Below are 21,018 nucleotides of genomic sequence, written 5' to 3' on the forward strand. Positions count from 1 at the left end.
GGTTGGCCGAAACCGAGAACGAAAGAGTGTCGAAGAGAAACAAGAATGATGAGCTGCGGTTGTGGGACATACTGAGATAGATGGTGGAAGACGGGGAATGGTACAATCTGGACGTCTATACACTCCATCGCGGGATGCAGAAGATGGATCATCAATTGGCCAGGAACGATCGATAGAAGCGCACCGATAGATGAACTCAACCTTGTATTACCAAAGTACTTACATATTGAGATAGACGTGTTTGTGCCATAGCTCATCTTTTCGACCCGCCACCAAACTGTTGAGCAGGCCTTGGTTGAGTCTCACGACTGAAGATGGGGAGGTACATCTGAGCCTTCGTCGGCTACAGGCTGATTGCTCAATTCTGCTCTATGATGTTGAGAGGCAAAAGGGATTACCACACATTACGGCTCTTGCAAGCATGAATGAATATCCATCAAAAATAAAACTACCCAGTCTATGCCCCGGCGCCTCGCCTCGTCTAGCCGTGCAATGCTTCTACATATGATCTAATGCTACCCTTTGACCGCCATTGTTTCACGTCTTGGTCCAGCCGAGACACTCACATAGTTGCCGACTTTTCCTTTTCGAGTCTCTCCGGTGCGACGCCATCTTTTTCTCTGGAAGCCATAGCCCCGTCAATTGCTCCGTCAGGGTTGCCGGATGCTGGAGATCGAGAAACTTGCTTCTTGTCTGACTGCTCGCCATCTGCGGGCGAAGATGTTGGCTGCTGCGAAGGAGCCTTGACCAAGGACGCCCGTCTTAGCTTCAACTTCTTCTCTCCTTGGGCTGATATTCTCGTCAACTCGCCGACGAACGATTGTCCCCAAAATGCACTGCAAAAATTCATGTCAATCGTTGAGGACTTCTCTGTGGAGAAATTGTATATCTTACCTCGTATACTTGGTCACGTATTTATGCAGCTTAGCATAATTGATGGCCCGATGGTCTGCACTCATGGTGACGGCTTCTTGGATTGCACCAGCGAGCTCCTCGGTGTTCCAAGGGTTGACCAATATGCTTCCGTTCAAGCTTTGGGCAGCACCAGCAAACTCGGACAGAATGAGACTGCCCTTTCGTTTCTCCTGAGAAGCGATGTACTCGAATGAGACTAGGTTCATGCCGTCACGGGTGGAGGAGACCAGACAGACATCGGAGACAGCATATAAAGCAAGAAGCTCGTCGAAGTTGACTGATTTGTGCATGAAGTGGATCGGCATAAACTCGACGGTGCCTGCAAATTCATTAGCGAAACTGTGACGCTGCAGAAGCACAAATGCTTACCGAATTTTCCGTTGATTCTTCCGACAAGCTCGTTGACGACAGCACGCAGGTTCTGGTACTCCTCGACATCCTGTCTGCTCGGTACGGCCACTTGGACCAAAACGACTTTGCCAATCCACTCCGGGTGGTCGGTCAGGAAGACTTCGAGAGCGTGCAGCTTCTGGGGAACGCCCTTGATGTAATCCAGACGATCCACACCGACAATCAGTTTGACACCCTTGAACTTTTCTTCCAAAACCTGAATCCGCTGCTGGACTTTCTCCTTCTTCAGACCCTCGGTGAACTTGTCGGGGTCGATGCCAATAGGAAAAGCACCAACCGTGACAATCTTGCCTTCAAATTCAACTCCGTTGGGCGTGGTGGTCAGATTTAGTATTCGCGAACAACTGCTGAGGAAGTGTCGCGCATAGTCGTAAGTATGGAAGCCAATGAGATCACAGTGTAGGACGCCTAGGAGGATCTCGTTCCGGACAGGTAGAATCCGGTAGATCTCGCTTGAAGGGAATGGTGTATGCAAGAAGAAGCCAATCTTGACATTGGACTTGGTGTTGCCAATCTCTTCGCGGAGCATCTGTGGTAAAAGCATCAGGTGGTAATCATGAACCCAGACAAGGTCGCCGTCCTCGACATCCTTGGCAATGGCCCGAGCGAATAGCCTGTTGACTTCAACGTAAGCATTCCAGGCCGATTCGTCGAACGTGATCTCGCCGGGGTGATAGTGGAAGAGCGGCCACATAATGGAATCTAGATTTTTGTCAGCCGATTCTAAAACAAACATGGTTGAAGGTAGCTGACTAACTTGAAAAGCCATTGTAGTGGCGGTCGGCCAGTTCGTCGTCGACAAACACTGGGATGGCATTGAACTCGTCCTTCAGGCGCTTGACTACATCATCCGACTCGTTGTCGGGGATCTCCAATCCTGGCCAGCCATACCACTGGAACGTGGTGCTCTTGGCGAGACCACTGAGGCCAGTGACCAGGCCGCCCGAGGACATGGAGTAGTCATATTTCCCTTCTGGTGAGCGTTTGATGGTGATAGGAAGTCGATTTGAGATAAGCAAGAGTCTTGATTCCGTCTTGGGAGGGTTGTCGGTGGCGGAAGGCATGTTGTACTGCGTGGTATGAAGGGATTTCGCCAAAGGCACTCTGAATGGTGTCGAGGTCTGCCTCAGACAAGGTGAGGAGTTTGTGAGATCGAAAGGATGCTACCGTTACACAAATGGAGGATTGTGACAGAGAGCGCGCAAGGTTTGTGGGGCGTCGAGTAACAGCTGGAGAGATGTGAGCAGCCCTATCAGCCTCGCAGTGAAACTTTCGATCGACGGGTGCGGTGAGGTTGAACAGATGTAGCCCGGTCGAAGGTAGTCAATTGGATGTGTAAAAATGATGTAAAGGTTTGTCGACGGTTCGGATTGTTGGTAGTGCACTTAACGAGACTCTCGCCGGTGGCAGTTGCTGTCTAGCGTGAAATCCACCTCAATGCTTCTCAAAGGAGTGGCAAAGCAGGTTCACATATGCAGGTGCAGGTTGTCTCGGTGCTTGCTCGAGTAGCCAGAGTGATGCGGATAGTTGTCGCGCCGATTCAGTGGTCAGCAGCGTAGGGTATCAGTGAAACTCGATTTCAGGTTGAAAAGCTCAATCACAGAGGCCAGTGCTTGTCGACCGACTGCTTTGCCAGCGATGAATACGTGGTCGTTGGGTTGCAATCGGATTGGGTGGCACGGCGCCAAGTTACGCTGCGACAAAAGACAGGCAGAGGGGAGGAGCAGTTCCGGCTTGATGCGGGTGAATCTTCGGGAAGCGGCCAAAACGAGGACAAGGTTCAAAGCAGGCAATACCGAGTGTTCAGCTGGTTGGATGCGGCGTGTCTTAAAAAGTTGTTGGCCGGCCGTCATCGTGCGTCAGAAGCCGGACCCAAGTTCGGAAGAACGATCCGACATATGCCTGCCTCGCACTTTTAGAGGCTGCCATTTACGATTAGGGAGTGAAGAGCCATACCTGCTATTGATGATTGGTGCCGGAACGATTCTTATTGCATCTTCGGATTAGTACGGAATGATTGCAGCAGGCTCAACGGGACTTGTCTTCAATCGCGTGCACCCAGTACTCCTAGTTGATACGTAGGAGTAATGATTGCCGCACATTCAACAGGGCTTCCCTCCATTCGCGTGTGCCTAGGACCACAGTCCTCCGTACTAATAGATGATTGAGGAAAGGATGATTTGCTTGTTGGCTCAGTCGCTCGTTCCTAGTCAACATGCCCGTCTCTCATACTGTCATATAGAGCGTCACATCCACGCTGCCTCGGATAAACCGACAATTGCCAACTGTTTGCCATGAGGACCGCGGTCTTCTGTTCCCATTTTGCGGTCTATACAATCGCTTTAGAGTCCGTCCGCCCATCGACCTCGCCCAAAATGACAATTGGTTGGCAACCGGCTGAAATGATTTCAGACCATCCAGACCATCCAGACCATCAAAAATGCTCACAGCATGAGTTCGTCCTCGCTGTACGCCTCACACAAATATCCATCTTGTCACGGACACTTGTTCCAGCACCGCCCAAGGGCCCATTCTTCTTCCATCACAAAGTATATATAAAACGTAGCTTAAGTGAGTGAGTTCGTCGTCATAATGCCATGATCATTCATCAGTCGTTTATTCGCTTCGCTTCAAATCAAATGCTATGCAGGTGCGTGGTATTCGTGAGACACTTCAGATAACTCGTTAGCTCTGCGACGGCAACGTTCTCATTATAAGCCATAATGCGTCTCGTGTTTCAGTTGGCTCGGATCACAAGTTTCGAAAGAAACTTGTTGGAGAGCGAGTCAAAGTCTTTGCGGTCAAACCGCGAATTAGGTCGACCTCGCAAATAGTTCTCTGCCGCAACTGTCAGTCACGCTCATAATCGCCGAAATGGACGAAAACTCACCATATCTCGTAACATGTTCCCGGACTTCGGCCATAGTACTGCAGACGTCCATGTCGGATGCAAGCAGGGTATGGTGCTTGGAAGTATCCCATTCCAGGAACGACGGGAGCTTCTGAGAGATGGCCTGGAAGAGGCCAACAACAACACCAACCGGGGTAGTCTCCATGTCGTTGCAGAACTTTTCCACTGCAGCGGCATCGGGCACGCGATAGTGGCAGTCGAACTGCATGCACTCCCACACGGCCAACAGCACCGATGCCAGGATGAAGATGGTGGGCCAGTTCTTGAGCTTGTCACCGCTGTACACGCTCGAATACAAACTCGACAGCTCTTCAAGGACGTCCTTGTGCAGCTCACGCCACATGTCCGCCATGGCGCACTTGATCTGGAAGTTGATCATCACAGGAGCCATAGTCTTGCCAAAGAACTTCGAAGTCTGCTCTTCGATCTTGCCCACGAACAACTCCTCACTTGGCACACCCTCCACCATCGTAATGTGGAGCGTCAAGTTGTAGGCCAACATCAACTTCAACGCCTTTTTGATGATCTTCGAGCCGGTCTTGAAGTAAAAGCGGTAGGCAGTTTTGAGCATCTGCGACAGGAAAGGCGTGCCCTCGAAGTAGTCGTCCACAAACTTGTCAAACGTGCCGGTGCCGTCAATGTGTCGATCCAGATAATCACTAAGCATAGTCGTCGAGATGCCTTCCATGCCCGCTGACAGTTTGGCTGTGCCAACTTCGAAGCCGTCTGGAGAGCAGGAGTTGGCTTCGATCCAGTCCATCTTCAAACACGTCTCGTCCCTGACGTAGACCTCTCGAGCAGTGACAGGCAGCATGTGGCCATAGCCGTGGGTGATGAACAGCGTCTTTTCCGTATCAGAGAAACCTTTGATGTTACCGACAGAGAACCCCAACGATATGTGTCGCTCGTAGTCGAACTTCCAGTCCTTCAAGAAGTATCCAATCTCCTTGATGTCGATGCGAGTGCACGGAACTTGCCACAGGCGTGCATGCGATGGTTGACATCCGGCACACGGTTCGCCCTTGTCGCATGTCTTCTTTAAGAACTTGCACCGCAAGCAGGCTCTTAGTTTCCGGATCTCGCTGGCCTGTTTTCGCTGTTCGGGTCGAAGGGGCCCCTTCCTGCGTCCCACACGTTTCTCTCCTTCAACTTTGCCGCCTGGCAACGACTTCTTCATCACCTTGTCGGTGGATTTGACGCCAATGGGACTCTTTTTGGAACCCTTGCGACCGGGCGAGCCAGCTGATCCTTGCGAGCCGGGCGAACGCACGGAAGGTGCGGAGGACTTGGCGGGAGGAATAGGGATAGGACGGACAAGGGTGGAGGGATTGACACCCATGGTTGGCGCGGAACCTTGATCTATTGACAAGCGGTGTGCATGACCCATGTATTCGTAGTCGCTATCTGACAGGGTGGTCGGCGAATACACGGCTTGCGAGGCGCCGACATCAAGGCTGGACATGAACGTGCTGTGACCTTGAGGTTCGAGGTCCGAATATGAGGACTCGGAGAGGGTCCTGTTGTGGACGGTCTGGTTTGGATCAACAAAATAATGGCGCTCGTACGATTCAAAGGATGTCCGGGGCTCGACCATGTGCCATCCGTGTTCGTCACAGGAGCTCGGTTGTGAAAGCACTTCCAGGTGGGATCCCGTGGGCGAGCTGGTCAATTGTTGGTATGGGGAAACAGCAAGCCCGACGTCCGTCGTCGTAAAGGTCATCAGCTCACTTTGCAGGTCGCCCCAATTTTGAGGCATGCCATCGATACCGGAGTCGAGAGGGAGATATGTAGTTTCCAGCGGCAGACCGGACGCCAGTGGGGCTTGCGAGACCGGCATGATGGCCATTTGGGAGGACTGCATGGATAGGCCGTGGAATTGAGGGCCAAAAGGGAGTTCGTATGCTTGTTGTGGTGTGGTGAAGTCAACGTTGGGGTGCTGCTGGTGCTGATATGCATGTTGGTGTTGAGCATGTTGGTGGTGGACATGCTGTTGGTGTTGTTGCTGCTGTTGTTGGAACCTCCAAGTATCCATCATTGGGTGTTCTGCCATTGTTGTCTGTCGCAGACCATGGCTGTTGGTCTGAATTGGCGAGATGTTCCTCCTAGGGTCTGGCCGTGTAGCAGCTACCTGGTCCATCTGCATAGGCCATGCGTGACTTCGGAAGTAGGAGAGGCTTCTTGAATCGAGATCGAAGGTGAGATCCTCGCCAGGCATGGCGACGTTGCCCGCCATTCTGAAGGATGTGTCAGACTCGGACCGTCAGATTCGTGGGCCAGATAGCCGGTTCGGAGCACGAGCGGCTCGAGGACAACCTGCCTGGCTCTCTCCCAGGTCTCGTGAAGCAAGAAGGAGGATAGCTGTCGAGAGACAGATGCAGAGGAAAGAGAAACAGAGGACAAGAGTTACAGAGAGTGACCGCTCAGGACGAGCTCGACCAAGAGGGCGGGCCCCAGGTGCGAGAGCAAAGAGAGGGTGAGAAGAGGCGGTGAGCCGTGCATGCGGATCGTCGAATTAGGCGGGGACAAGAGAGTGGGAGGCAAGTCGTGTGGGAGTGGCCGGTGGGTTTGTGCGATGCCACGGCGGGAACCTCGACGCTGAGTGGTCAAAACCAAAGGTCCTGCAGACCTGAAGGAGGCCAAACGAGACCAAACGAGGTTTGGTGACGGTGGTCGGCAAAAAGACGTTTTCATCTGGGAAGGTGGCCGGGCTCGGGTCTGGGCTGTGCGAGCACGAGAGGTACCGTCCCGTACTCGCACCTGGAGCGAAGGTCAGGTGTTATTCGCCCTGGGTCTCCGTACTCCGGTATTCTTTGTCCTTGCGGGCACCTGGCCGCGACCGCAGGTCAGGTATGAATCCGTGATTTTCTCGCGGTTCGAGGGACTTGTCCTTGAGGCTTCACTTTGAACAGTAACGCACCGTCAAGAAGGGTGAAGGCAGCGGAAGGCGTGTTCAAAGGCCTACTAATTGAAGTGGAAAAGATCAGTCTTTTGAAAGAGCTGGGAGTAACTGCAGCATCATATCAGTAGAATGAATCTGTGACTTGCAGGTCGGGCTCTTTGGTGACTGCGCTCTCCGCGCCTCCTCCCAGCCAGCACAACCACACACACGGATGGCAACCATTCAACCCGATTACCAAGTATGTCTGGTCTTGCCCGAAGCTACGGAGTACTTGTACTGCTACTCTACTGAAGCTCCAACGCTTTCCTTTTCAAATCTCCGACTCTACCTCCTCTCATGTCAGTCAGAGCCATCACTCGTGGCAGAGAGGTGGTCGTCATTCGCAGGCTACCTCCTGTCCAAACGCACCAAAGCAAACAGAGAAGACTTAATGCGGAGTGATTCAGATTTTGATCTACTAGTGGTGAAGGCCAGCGCCTCAGCCCGTCTAGCTACTGGGGATACGCAGGAGAGCTGCCCCTGTAGTGTGTGTTTCGAGGTCAAGGGGACAGATCTGCCTTCACTTGAATTTTTCTGCGGACGTGAATGGACGGAACATGTCAGACAGCACACACAGCTGTCCAGACCTCTGGCTGTTTGCAGACTTCGCCACGAAATATATAAGCTCAACGCTAATGCAAGTAATGCAACAACCTTGGAATGGCGCTGACCACTACCCCCATCCAGGCAAGTCCTATCCTCGTGTCGCGCATTTCGTGCGCAAAAACCCCGGCCACAAACAATGAGATCTCAGCGTGGTGCTGCGCTTTCACAAGCGCCAATCGGTCATATGTGCGACTTTGTGCCCTGTTACAACAGCCTCATCATCAACCCTGCTCTACTAAATAGTCACAGTATAGCATTCTTTGCAGAACGCTCAGTGCTGCTATCTTGCGTGGCGAGCTGAACAGCATGAACGAGGTCGTCCACCGCTACATCGCATGTACCGGTGTACGTACTCGGAAGAGCGGTGTACGCGTCAAACACCGGCGTCCCTCGTCATGGGCTCTTGCTGCCATTGACGCGCCTGCAGTCCCAATTCGAGAATCAGGGCAAGGGCAACTCCCACCAGAAAATGTCAGTCGAGCGGGCCGACGTTTCAAATTGTCGTAGAGGCGGAAAACATCGGTGCCTCGCATCTTGCGGCTCGGCAACCGTGACTGTGGACTCAGGAGAGCCCCGGGGAAGATTTGGTCCAACGAATGGCTGATCTGTACTGGGCACTGGCAGCGTCTGCGAACCGTTTGTGTGCCCGTCACTTCAGTTCACAAGCTGCAAATTCCGAATCTGAAGTCTTGAGTCATTTGTCGCCTTGCACGTCCCTGTGCCGGCGCAAGAGTAAAGCAGGATATCGGTTGGCGCAATTTGCGGGGTCAAAGGCAGGGTTTTGCCGATGGGCGCTCCCCAGGAAGTACTGTACGTACTGTATTGGTGGTGTTGGCCACCCGTTAATCAATGGATGAGGGGTCTTGGCCCTCGTGGTCTCGGCGGATAAAAGGGCCGCAGAGCCCTCAGGATGCCACAGGAAAATTCCGGGGGATCTTAAACACCGGAAACGAGGTGCAGTTGCAGTCGCGTACTGTGTACCTACGCCTGCTCGCGACTCTCCCTCTACCTAGGTACTAGTCACCAGCAAAAATGCGTTCAATGTCAAGCCTTTTGAGTGGCGCCGCGCTACATGACTAACAGACACGAGACATTGAATGACAATGGAATCACCCATACAGAAGTAGTGTTCTCATCCGTGCAAACGTGGCATGCAAAAAGAGCCCTGCGACATGCTCCACATTGTGGTGGCAGACCAGGAATCCAAGAACAATAGTAACGCGCTTCATGCTGGACCACCATCTTTGTCGAAGGCACATACCGAACTACATTCCTTGTCTCACTCTCAGCGACAATTGCCCTGCACAACGGAGAAATTCCGATTTCAATGTCCATCACGATGGCAGATTCGGACAGGACGGAATATCAAATACCATTCTACTATCGCTGTGAACCGCCATTACCCGACGACCTTGAGACAGAGACGTCCATCGTGCAAGACAAGACCGTCAAAGAGTGCCTGCCCCTCCTGAATGAAGTGGATGATGCAAGCCGAAGCCCCTTTGATTTCAATGAGTTCGGGCTGCCTAACTTGGAAAAAGAGAAGCATATCGGGTTTCTCCATGATAACCTGGGTGAATTTCCGGCACCCTTCGTCGGCCTCGACGCCAGTCGTCCTTGGATGGTCTATTGGGCATTATTAGGGCTCTACCTGCTCGGCGAGGATATCTCGGTGTTCAGATCAAGGTAACGACTCTCCATTCTTGTTTCCGCAGGCTCGACATGGCGAGCACGACCTGGTCGCTTCAAATAGGCTGACCGTGCCTACAGGGTTGTGAAGACATTCTATTCAATGCAACATCCCGACGGTGGCATAGGAGGCGGCTTTGGACAATATGCACATCTGGCAGGGACCTATGCCGCACTGCTCAGTCTTGCTTTGGTCGGTGGCGAAGAAGCATACGGACTTGTTGATCGTCAAAAGATGTGGCACTGGCTCGGTCGTCTCAAACAGGCAGATGGGGGTTTCAAGGTATCCGAGGGCGCTGAAGAAGACACTCGAGGAGCACTTTGTGCCTTGCTCGCGATCTCCTTGCTCAATCTCCCTCTATCGCTCCCACGGGATTCTCCAGCCCGCGCTGCGGGACTGGAGACGTTCAGAGATGGACTCGGCGAGTATCTCTCACGATGCCAGACATACGAAGGTGGAATTGCAGCATCACCAGGAGGCGAGGCGCACGGTTCTTATGCTTTCTGTGCCCTCGCGTGTTTGTGCCTGTACGGCCCGCCGGACAGGACGATCAACAAGTTCTTAGATGTCGATGCATTGCTATGGTGGCTGTCTTCGCGGCAATATGCGCCAGAAGGTGGACTTGCTGGTCGAACAAACAAGCTGGTGGACGGCTGCTACAGCCATTGGCTTGGATCATGCTGGCCACTAATACAAGCAGCAGTGAGCGGGCCTCGTGATTCAGCTGGAAGCAGAAGCCTTGGTGTCGGTGAGAATCTTTATAGCAGCGAAGGTCTCGCAAGATACATTCTTTGCTGCTGCCAGGCAGAGGAGGGCGGGCTCCGGGACAAACCATCAAAGTAAGGGGCACTGGAGTCGTGTCTGGCAACTGCTGACATAGTCTACAGACACCCTGATTCTTACCATACATGTTACACTCTTTGCGGACTCAGCACAGTTGAGCACTCCCACAGTTACGCGCTTGCTGACAACGACGACGACCCCTTTAGCTCAGCATTTTCCTGGGAGGTGTCCCACACCCCAATTCACAGCGAGCAGAACGACAGCAAGGTCTTCGATACTGGTGCCGGTGTAAAGAAGATCCACCCGATCTATACCATCCCACACGACGCTGCACTGGCCATCAGGCAGTGGTTCTTGATGAGACCTCTGGACGTTGACGCGTACGGCAATACCCCGACAAGCTCGTGATGAAGGATAGTGCAGGCCTTGGATAGCAGAGAGTATTCTTCATACTGCTTTGATAAAGGGTCTCGTGGATTGCGACACATCCGCTGATGTTGTCCTGAACTTCCGCTATTGCTGTACTCAGTACGCCACTTTTTGCTCCAGGTGCCAGCCTTGGGGCCCAAGCCCGTTGGAACAGAGGCCTAGTTACTTTGTAGTTACGTAGGACAAAGAGAGAGAATTCCTCGCCTCAGCCTTACCGAAGCTTCACTTTGCTCTTCGATCGTGCCCGCCCCTCACTGCTTCATGGATCGATGTGGGACTCAGTGCAGCTGTAGCAGCAACTAGGAGGTAAGTGTGTTTTATGGTCCTGTTCCTGGGCGCTGACCGTTGGGGAATGAGACCCCCAAGACGGGCTATTGTGTAGCTGGCAGACCGGGAGCCGGAGCAAGGTGGCAAGCAGGGTCCCCGAGGTCTGCACCGTTGCTGCAACTTCCCCCTTGCCTGCAGCTGCAAACTTTCACCGAAGCTGTTGGACTCGGGTCTGCTACGGTACCCTTCGAGCCTTTTACGAGGACTAATGATTCATCACAGACACTCCGACCACCAGGACTCGCTCTTCCGCCTAGAACTGCGCGGACGCTTGGATCAAGTTGGATTACATTTCCGACTACCTGATCGCTCTCTCACGGGCATCTTCGATGCATGTCGCGACGCCCACGATTTGTCACTTGCTGGTCGGCATTGAGTCTCTTCCTTGTCCCTCCAATAGACCACACAATCCGACGAACTGGAAGGACCACAATTTGACCCTGAGTCGAACCGGCGATGCAAGCTCGCCCAACAAGAGGGCCCTTTTGCACGTTCGGTAACCTGCATTTATTGACAACGCATTCATGCATCGGAGCTTTACGAGTTAAGTGCGGGAAATGGCTCAATACATGCTTTCGCCGGCCAGGCGCTGAGCTGCAGTTCCCAGGCCGCGTTCTTTCCTCAGCCAAGACAGTTCGTGGACTTGAATGGCCGTGAGCACTCCAGACTCAAGCATTCAAGCAAGTCAGTTCAGATGGCGCACCTCAGAGTTTGGCAGCGACGGCCTACCGCGCCTGGAAACGCTCATCCTCGCGCTTAAGCTGCCTATCGACGGGGGCCAGAACTTCCTGACCGTTCTCAGGCTTGATGTCTCGGAACAAAACGTCTGGCCGAGGTTGAAGCCTCCATGATCATCTATGGATCTCCACTTGCCAGCTGTTTCGTGCACAAGGGCGATTGCGTTAAGTTGGAAGATCTCGAACCAGACACCAGAAGAAAGATCTACGTCCTAGTATTTCGGAGTGTACACAACCGTTTCTATGCAAGCCTCACCGGTCACCCAATGTAAGCGGAGAAGCCAGAAACATCGAGCATGGCGAGCCACGAGTTCCTTGTGCCACGGTTCGCTTTTATTCGATGGGCTGCGCGGGGAACGATAGAAGCAGCCACTCGCCAATCAGGCCCTGTATCTGGATCTGCATGAGCCCCAGACGAAAGGGATGATGCTAAGAACGGGCCCGACGTCGACGTTCCATTAACTGGTCAAAAAGTATGCCAACACATCAATACATTACGATGGCAGAAGAGCATGAAAATGCTATTCCCCTCCAGATCGACCAATACCTAGCCGCTCACTCACGACTTTTTGGCCACTGTGGAATTTCTTTGCATGCCCCACGCAATGCCGCTCTCTTCGCGCTTGCTGTGCTGTCAGTGCGGGTCTTACTGTTGTTGAGGCATGAATTATGGGTGGAATTTGCAGTACGGCTCCCCTGTAAAAAGGTCCAACTATATCGATGATATCAACTCTACCACTACCTGACAAAATCTGCCCTACGGAACCCACCAGCTCTTTGGCCCAGGCAACACTTCTGGGAGAGGTGATACTGGTTGATATTTGTGTCGTCGACGAGGTTCTGATCTGTTTGGTGGTTTTTCTGCTTTTTCGGTCCTCGATTGGATGCACGATATATTGGGCACCAAAGCACCTTGAGCACTGGGTCGAACGCAGACATGCTACACACCGTCTATCTGGCCAGTATGTCTCTTTCAACGCCTCATTCTGCTGTTTTGGTTGCGAGACCCGACTTGTCCTTTGTCCCTGGCCTTTGTTCCCTGTCCTGTCAAACTGTTGCTATGCACTCGACGCCATCTTGGTCGCTCAGGGGCTTGCCAGCCTTGCAGATATTACCTTGAGGATATGACAGGCTTTTTGGAAATCTCGGACCACCGAACCCTGTCCTACTCGGATTTTCACTCGTCAATCCTCTTCGCAGACACTGACATATGATCTCCAGGTCTCTGTCAGCGCCGGCGATGGCCCGAGCCCGCTTACCAAATATCCTACGGTTCGTCTGGATATCGGTGCATTGTCAGGGTGAACAACCGTGAATATCAGACTCCGATGCATCACTCCTCGGAGACATCGGCAAAGGAGAACGCTGCGTTGATTGCGTTCAACATCTGCCGAAACTTCTCTGCCAATGATGGCATGTATCCGACAGGATTCGCCCATGGAGGTGTAATTCAGGGCAACCCGGTGCCCGTTGGATCTGGCCGTCAGAGTCGCAGGACTGCAACGGACAGCGTCCGGACTGAATACCGTTATGGCGACTCTGATAGTGCTGGAAGCAGGAGTGGTGGAAGCAGCCCGGACTGGGGGCAGTCTCACCTCACTGAACCTGTTGTGCGCACATCGACTTCCCGCCGTCCTGTGTACTCCTCGAATATGAGCCACTACAGCAGCCGACACATGCCGCGCTACTAGGCGTGTGCCGAGGGAACCGCAAAAGCTTCCTTCTGCTTATCAGGCGATCTCATCGCCTGTGCTGCATCGATTCCACCCCAGACGCTTTGTACGACTTTACGACTCACGACCCCATGGACTTTTGGAGGCACTTTCCCATTTCTCATGACTCATGATGACACGACTGAGCATTTCCTTTACGGCTACACCGTGGTTAGACAAAGAATTCTCTCAGCAGGCAACTGTGTGGTGTTCTGAGCCATGTTGCGTTCTTCGAAGCATAGCGGCTTGAAGCGTGGGAGGCGAGCGCGTTCAGAACTAGCAAGCATGAGCAAGTTTTAGCCGGGAAGGATGTGTGAATGATATTGATCCTACATTTTGAACAGCAAAGTCACGAGCTTCTTCTCACCGGACCTACATCGCGAACGTGTTTCGATCATGGGCTTTCTTAGGCTGGACGGGGGTCAAATAGGCGCCCAAGATAAGGTCCCGCGTAAGAGCACAGCCTCTAAGCGGCTGGTGGCTCGCAGTGATAGGGCCAGAATTGTTCCGGCGGTGGCTTGTGCTTGCCCAAAGACGTGAAGAGCGTTAACTCGAGCGATGACGTCCTTGGCTCTTTCCCAGTTTCCATCAAGTCCAAACATGAATCTGCAATGAATTCACACTCACATGGTCCTTGCTCAACCAAGTCGCAGCTGACCGAGCATGCTACAGACCTCTACAGACAATATGCCATTCGTATGACCACAAGAGAACGCCCCCAAAAATGAGGCCTTCAGTGTTGAGTCCGGCGCGGCTCGGGCCACTGAAACCAATCAGTCTTGCGACCGAGCTGTCGACTCGTGCACAGGTCGACTTTCGCCAATTCTACCATATCTTCCCTCGAAAGCACAAGCCCAGTATAACTCGGAATCCGTCTACTTGGGGCAGTGTGAGTTCCGTCATACATGCGTCCAGAAGTGTTTCCTACGAACAAAGGGCGAAGGACCTCAACCAGCAAGGCGTCGATGAAGCCCTTTCAGAGTTCGATACTGCCGTGGCCGACGACCAGGAAAAACAACAGCGAGCGCCATGGCATCGCCAGGGCGTGGATGTGGCACCTGTTCGTCGCCAGCGGTCCGCGGGAGCAATGACAAAAGGCGAGCGGTGATCTGCTGGACTCTGGACATGCTTGCTGACCTTACCGCAGGAAAGCTGCTGACAACCCCGTCAAGACTCCTCAAGCTAGTCCTGCCTCTGACTACAAACGATCACAATGATGACCGAAAGGACATCGCCCCCCTTGCCCTACTCGTACATCCTCAGCAGCCTCTGTCTTATCTGGAACGACTGATCCAGGCAGAGCTGCCAACCATGACCAACGAGAAAGGTGAAACCAGAGTTCCTGGCATATCATTTCGTGCTATGGAAGCCAAGGATGACGAGATCAAGCCGAAGAATCAGACACCCGAAGAACAAGAGAAAGGCGAGAAGAAGGGATCGCTTGGTGATGGCGGGGTTCAGAGCTACAGCGGAGCTGGCAGAGAAGGCACTGGGAAGGACGAGGGCGAATTCGTCCGATGGAGTGCCTCCACCGAAATAGGAGACTTCATCAGAGACGCCGCTAGAGCCAAAGAGTTTGAAGTCGAGATTGAGGGGAGCCCCAAGACCATCCAAGTCGCTGTGCCCTCTTTCAACGACAGAACCTACTACTTGCGTCAAAGATTGCGCAGAACGGCGCGGCAAATCGCGGAACTGGCCAAGATCAAGCAAGAATGCGATGCTGCTGCGCATCGAAGCGGGCAGCGGATAGCCATGGGTGGCTGTGGGCTGCTTATTGGCTATTGGTATTTGGTATATCGGCTCACGTTCGAGACAGATCTTGGTTGGGACGTCATGGAGCCCGTCACCTACCTTGTCGGACTCAGCACGCTCATTGGTGGTTATTTGTGGTTTTTGTACCATAACCGGGAGGTTTCGTATCGCTCCGCCCTGAACCTTACTGTCAGTCGCCGTCAAAGCCGCTTGTACGAGCTCAAGGGCTTTGACATCCGGAGGTGGGAGGCGCTAATCGAGGAGGGCAATGCCATTCGTAAGGAAATCAAGGCGGTGGCGGCCGAGTACGACGTGCAATGGGACGAGTCAAAGGATGAACATGACGAGGCCGTGGTCGAGGCGCTGAGGAAAGAACGAAAGAACGGGAACAAGGGCAAATCCAAGGACGACGATGAAGAGGACGATTAAGCACCATTAAGATATTCTGTCCAGCAGCCTGACATGGAAGCGAACACCAATCGTACAAACCATACAAATCACAGCGTCCACCCACCACACGTCTCCTCATCGCCGCACGAACTGGTCTCGTGCAGGGTCGAATATCTGCGAGTCGCCTGAACTCGAGCTGCCATGGCCTGAAGAATGCGAGTTGGCATCAGTTCAGCTCAACGTTGCGTGATGAACGTGCTTACCTGCAGTACTACTCCCCTCGCCAGCCCGACGGTTCCGATTATTTCGGATATCTCTCGACCGAAATACACTGTACAAGAGCCACAAGGTCACCCAATTCGGAGCATGCTCGCCGGTAGTGGCCCCTTGGTCGAAAAGTGTTCGAGCGACGGTGCCTGGCTTGGCCTGTTGCCAAGTGTCAATGATGGCTTGTCGGCGACGGTCTTGTCGAATGTGGTGCCAGAAAAAGGGTGTTGTTATTGACGAGTCGTTCCGCTTGTCGTCTATCAGGTTGGAGCGATCCGCGTTTAGTCGATTGTATACGACAATGGCTTCCTCCTGTGCCCGTTTAGCCTGGGTCTCACACATGTTACCGCCTCGACATACTCGCATGGCCTTGTAATATCCTTCGTGGCGGGGGTCGCTAGTATTTAAGCCCAGCGCCTTCATGAAGTCATCCTTTGCTGCCCTCGGTCCCACGGGTTGTCTGGTAGGCATGCTGGCGAGGAGAAACGAGAGTCAAGGAAACAACCCGAAATGTATGTGCAAGATGGGACGAGTCGTGAGCACAGCGAGTGAGTGTCACAGACTTGACAGTGTGAAGTTGCCCCGAGCATGTTCTATATATCGCAGACGAGCCTCAGGATCTAGGCGGGAGAGGAGAGCAAACATGGCGTCGCTCCACCTACGGTGCAATTGCAGCAACACGGTGGTGACCCGCTCTTCAAGTTGGGCAGCTGTCCAAGACGCTTTTCAAATTCAGAGCTTGGGCGCGTCGTGGAAGCGGTGATAGGATTCGTGCCGTGACGGCTTCAACGAGCCTGAAGTCAAATATGCCCGTGCATTGAGGGTTAGTGAGTTTGACATGGAATGCGTGTTACCGTGTCGAGCAAGGGCACCTCGTGGCTGGTGAATGTGTGGGACGTTGGTAACGCCAAACAGGACGACGTCCGTCATGCCGCATATTTCCCCATGCGTCGCCTCGTTGCATGCTGCCAGTCTGCTCGGAAATCTCCAAATGTGCTGTCAGGTGCACGTACCGAAATCATCAAATCGAGGCAAGAGCCGAGCGTGGGCGTGAGAGGGCCATTCTACGGAGCTTGCTGAGACGGGTAATTTGAAACGCCGGCCTGCAGCAAACATCGAGATACCAGTTCATACTGTTTCATGCGCTGGCTCAAAACAGCTGAGCCTTTCGACGACGCCTAGGCACTATGGGACTGTCGACATGTTCGTCAACGGTACTTCTGCGGCCTGGGCTCGTCGATCAGGGTCTCCACGCACCGTCCATGTGAATGGCCGCCGACCTCACTCAAGGCCAATATGACAGCTGTTGTACGACCAAGGCTCAGCGTCGACACACCTAACGCGCGCATTCAATCCACGTATAGACTTGGTGCACGGAGCCTGCCGCTGGGCCAGCATTTCGCCAAATTGCACCAAAGGCAAGCACATGGTACATGATGTTTGCTACCGCCCGACGGCCGAATTGAGACATACATGGGCACAAACAAATACGAGCCCATGTATTCTAGGCCCCTCCATGGGACCCAAGACGCACACAACATCTCGACGACGGCGTCACACTTGATAAAGTCGAAGACTGTCATTCACTTAGAAGACTGAGAGTCAGCCCAGCAACAACCACCTCTCTAATCTCCCCGTCTGCCCGCTTCGACTCGAGCATGAGGTGATCAAACATACCATCTGGGCGGAGGACTTCGATGCCTCACGAAACATCTCTCGGCAACCCCTTTCGCCTCGTCGCCGCCGGTCTGGCCATTCTGAATGTGCTACTTTGACCTTCTGCAAAAGTTGGAGGACCATTTAAGGAATTGTTCTACTGCATTACTTTCTCTGCTCCCCCGTGGAAAGGCAGCTGTGCTGCTTGCAGTTGTGTGACCTGTCAAAATCATCCGGCTGTAAGAGGTCGGACGACGGCTCTCGCGGCCAGTGGCCTTCTACCAATCCACCATTGTGTCCTACACGCGAGGGTTTTCATTCAGGTGGGGCCACTGCCAAACGTCACTGCAGCCGACCTTATTTCGCCATGGAGCCCAAACGCGTAGAGAGGTGGTTCTGATGTCTGTACACTGAAGCTGTGGTGTACTTCATAGCTGCTGGGAGGAGCTGGCTTCCGAACTAGGCACAACCTGTCCGCTGACTTCGAGCTTCGTAGAATGGACGCCAAGCTCAAGTTACCTGCAGACGACTTGCGTAACAACAATCGTGGAATGTGAGGGCCTTGTTGATCGACGATGTGGCCATCCAGGACGGAGAGGGTTGACATATTTCGTCTGCTTCAACAATGCAAGTGTCGAGCCATTTGGGAACCATGGAGCCAAGGGATTCGTCCGGAGATAGAAACCATGGCGGAACCGCAAGGCTGCATGCAGTCCGGTCCGGTACAAGCCTCTCCATGACTCGTACAAACGGCGCGCGGATTGCCTGTCCTTGCTCACGGGGTGCTCGACAGTTCGGCAAAGCTCCCGTCCTTTGCCAATTTTGTGCGGCGACGATATGACATGAGCGTGCCATCAACAGGCCGCTTACGAAGCGCGAAAAATCTCCTGACGTTCTCAGTCCTTTAGCCCGTACTGTGAGACACTGCTTCATGTGTGAGGTCGAAGCGCAGCGGTTCCAGCGCGGAGGCGGAAATGGTACGGCAACACTCCGTAGTTCGACTAGCCATTTCCACTACACAGTGGATGCTCGTTTGATCACCTGCTCGTCTTGGGATATCACCCACGGGATCAAGGTTAATAGGAGCGAGGGAGCTTGCTCAAACGTCAAGAAGGGTCGCTCCCCACACTAGTACGAGCTACCTTTACTGTACTCCGTAGTGTATAACATAATTAACGGTCAATCACAGCCCGCACGGCTACATTGAACATTGATCTCACATTTTCTTCGCATTTTCTTCACCTCTCCTTCACGTCAGAGACATGGTCGACAAAGTGTCCAGACCCACCAAAAGCTGTTATTTCCGACGCTGACACCAGGGGCCTGCAACCGGTGTCAACATTGGCGAGGTGCACTCCATACCTATGCAGGTACGGTGTACTCCGTACGCAGTCCACACTACAGTACAGTCGGCTTAGTATCCTGCGAGGCGAGCCGGCTCGGTCAGCGGAAATGTCTACCCGACGCTTGGGTGACGCTCAATGTGTTTTGCATTGACACACCCACTGCAAACCTAGAACTATGACCACCATGACCTTGCACAACCCCACCAGATCCTCGAGCTCCTGTACGAGAACTCGTAACTCCGCCATGTAGACAAGGCACCGACGTCTGACCGGCTCTGATCCCCTACCCTAGCACTGCTACGAGTCTGTGACTGGACCATCGTCGCTTCTCCTTTGACACCTCCGCACTGCGTTTCATTCGATCCCCGGCCCGCGCACTTCCGCCTCGCCTACGAGGTACGAGTGACTCCGTACGCAGTACGGAGTACCTGACCAGACTATGGCGACCCCGGCCCCACCATCGTCGACCGTCCCCGTCCTCCTGCTCAAGACCAGGTCCCAACCACACGATGCATACGAGGAGTACTTTTCCGGCTTCCGCGACGGCGGCGGTCGCGGGGAACTGTCCACTCTCGTCTTCCGACCCGAGTTTGTCCCTGTCCTCGAGCACCGGCCTAACAGTGAGAACCTGGCCGGACTGGTGAAACTGTTGAGCGAGGGCCGATTAAGTGAGCAGTATGGGGGCATGATCTTCACCAGTCAGCGGGCGGTGGAGGCGTGGGCGGACGTCGTCAAGAGGGTAGAGACAGAGGCAGGGCAACCGCAGACGGATGCAGACACAGGCAGTGGTATGGTCTGTTCCCCTTGGCCTCCATTTCCATACAGTCCCGTGCAATGGGAGGGGAGAACTGACTCGGCAAATGTTTTTCAGCAGATGTAGCCGATAACACTGGCGCAGATGCAGACGCACCGTCCTCTCTCATCGACGATGACTTCATATTCCCGCTCTACACGGTCGGCCCCGCCACATCACGAGCCCTAACCACCCTGATCACTCTGTCGGCCGCTGTGCCGTCGTCACAGTTCACACGCCTCCGGCCCGCCGTCTTCGGCGAACACACAGGCAACGGGGAAAAACTGGCACAGTACATCCTCGCGCACTACAACACGCTACACTCCCAGAGACTGTACACCTTTTACGAGGCTCCGCGATTACCATTCACCCCGCTGGTGGGATCGGTGCGCGGGGAACGCGTGGCCAAAGACGACGCGCGGCTCAGGAAGAAACCGCTGCTCTTCCTCGTGGGCGAGCAAAGACGGGATATCATCCCCAAGACGCTGACGGATAAGGACTGCAAGCTCCCGCCCGAGGAGAGGATCCAGCTTGATGAAGTTGAGGTGTATATCTCAGCGGTGGTAGAGACCGTGGAAGAGGACCTGCGGGGACGGTTGTCGTCTTTCTGCAATGACGCTGAAGGCCACAACGTAGGTCCCGTGGTGTTGGTGGTGTTCAGTCCGCAGGGCTGTGACTCGATGCTTCGCGCATTGGGGTTCCTCGACGGTGACAAGAACTTGACCTCCCTGGCGAGAAGGCGGTGGGTGGCCGAAGAGTCTCACGATACGCCCTTGACCTCAGCGGCATCTCAACCCAAGCAGCGGTATATCATTATGACGATCGGGCCCACGACGCGGGACCATCTCCGAGCCAAATATGGATTCGACGCGGACGTCTGCGCCGCGAAACCCAGTCCCGAGGGCGTGAGTGTTGGGCTGGTCGAATTTCTCAGGCAGAAGCATATACTGGGAAGGTCACCAGTGCCACTGGCCTCATCCTGCGGGAGCGAAGCGTAGCGAAGCAGTCATGAGCCCTGCGCTTCAGTGAGTACTCCGTAGGACAGTGCACAGTCATGAGCCCTGCACTTTAGTGAGTACTCCAGCGCAGCGGACATTGCGCGGACCACTACAAAAGATACCCGTGGTAGCGGATCCCTAACACAGTGCCTCGTTCCTGCACGTCCGGTGGTTTGCATCGCATAATTACACGATCAGCGTGATCGACTGCCTCGCCATGCCAGGCCACCCCAATATCGAATAGATCCCCCCCCTTTGTGCCCGATCATAGATGTACGAGCTTAGGACTGTTGAGTGGCATGTAAGAGGGAAAACTGACGCCAACCTGCAGAGCTCATGGCGATGGCGTGGCGGCAG

General features: G+C 53.8%; 8 protein-coding genes across 8 annotated transcripts; 5 read left to right on the plus strand and 3 right to left on the minus strand.

Annotated features, from left to right (window-relative positions):
- Positions 1-562: 562 nt before the first annotated feature.
- On the minus strand, positions 563-2,390 carry A1O7_04259 (alpha,alpha-trehalose-phosphate synthase [UDP-forming] 1; the record flags this gene model as incomplete). The annotated part of the gene is made up of 4 exons (XM_007758270.1): positions 563-836; positions 895-1,234; positions 1,285-2,028; positions 2,084-2,390. The coding sequence occupies 4 exons, from the start codon at positions 2,388-2,390 to the stop codon at positions 563-565; spliced, it is 1,665 nt and encodes a 554-aa protein (XP_007756460.1).
- Positions 2,391-4,063: 1,673 nt separating this feature from the next.
- On the minus strand, positions 4,064-6,470 carry A1O7_04260 (uncharacterized protein; the record flags this gene model as incomplete). Its single annotated transcript, XM_007758271.1, has 2 exons — positions 4,064-4,164; positions 4,217-6,470. The coding sequence occupies 2 exons, from the start codon at positions 6,468-6,470 to the stop codon at positions 4,064-4,066; spliced, it is 2,355 nt and encodes a 784-aa protein (XP_007756461.1).
- Positions 6,471-9,120: 2,650 nt separating this feature from the next.
- Positions 9,121-10,662, plus strand: A1O7_04261 (protein farnesyltransferase subunit beta; the record flags this gene model as incomplete). Its single annotated transcript, XM_007758272.1, has 3 exons — positions 9,121-9,467; positions 9,552-10,310; positions 10,359-10,662. The coding sequence occupies 3 exons, from the start codon at positions 9,121-9,123 to the stop codon at positions 10,660-10,662; spliced, it is 1,410 nt and encodes a 469-aa protein (XP_007756462.1).
- Positions 10,663-12,970: 2,308 nt separating this feature from the next.
- Positions 12,971-13,438, plus strand: A1O7_04262 (uncharacterized protein; the record flags this gene model as incomplete). The annotated part of the gene is made up of 1 exon (XM_007758273.1): positions 12,971-13,438. Exon 1 carries the CDS (start codon positions 13,076-13,078, stop codon positions 13,436-13,438), a length of 363 nt encoding a protein of 120 aa, XP_007756463.1. The 5' UTR covers positions 12,971-13,075.
- A 745-nt stretch (positions 13,439-14,183) lies between these two features.
- A1O7_04263 (uncharacterized protein) lies at positions 14,184-14,567 on the plus strand (the record flags this gene model as incomplete). The annotated part of the gene is made up of 1 exon (XM_007758274.1): positions 14,184-14,567. The coding sequence occupies one exon, from the start codon at positions 14,184-14,186 to the stop codon at positions 14,565-14,567; it is 384 nt and encodes a 127-aa protein (XP_007756464.1).
- A 17-nt stretch (positions 14,568-14,584) lies between these two features.
- Positions 14,585-15,640, plus strand: A1O7_04264 (uncharacterized protein; the record flags this gene model as incomplete). Its single annotated transcript, XM_007758275.1, has 1 exon — positions 14,585-15,640. One exon carries the CDS (start codon positions 14,585-14,587, stop codon positions 15,638-15,640), a length of 1,056 nt encoding a protein of 351 aa, XP_007756465.1.
- A 96-nt stretch (positions 15,641-15,736) lies between these two features.
- On the minus strand, positions 15,737-16,339 carry A1O7_04265 (uncharacterized protein; the record flags this gene model as incomplete). Its single annotated transcript, XM_007758276.1, has 3 exons — positions 15,737-15,807; positions 15,865-16,180; positions 16,229-16,339. The coding sequence occupies 3 exons, from the start codon at positions 16,337-16,339 to the stop codon at positions 15,737-15,739; spliced, it is 498 nt and encodes a 165-aa protein (XP_007756466.1).
- Positions 16,340-19,309: 2,970 nt separating this feature from the next.
- On the plus strand, positions 19,310-20,661 carry A1O7_04266 (uncharacterized protein; the record flags this gene model as incomplete). The annotated part of the gene is made up of 2 exons (XM_007758277.1): positions 19,310-19,658; positions 19,742-20,661. 2 exons carry the CDS (start codon positions 19,310-19,312, stop codon positions 20,659-20,661), a joined length of 1,269 nt encoding a protein of 422 aa, XP_007756467.1.
- Between the last annotated feature and the right edge of the window lie 357 nt (positions 20,662-21,018).

The sequence above is a fragment of the Cladophialophora yegresii genome, assembly GCF_000585515.1.
Source record: "Cladophialophora yegresii CBS 114405 chromosome Unknown aczIN-supercont1.3, whole genome shotgun sequence".
NCBI lineage: Eukaryota > Fungi > Ascomycota > Eurotiomycetes > Chaetothyriales > Herpotrichiellaceae > Cladophialophora > Cladophialophora yegresii.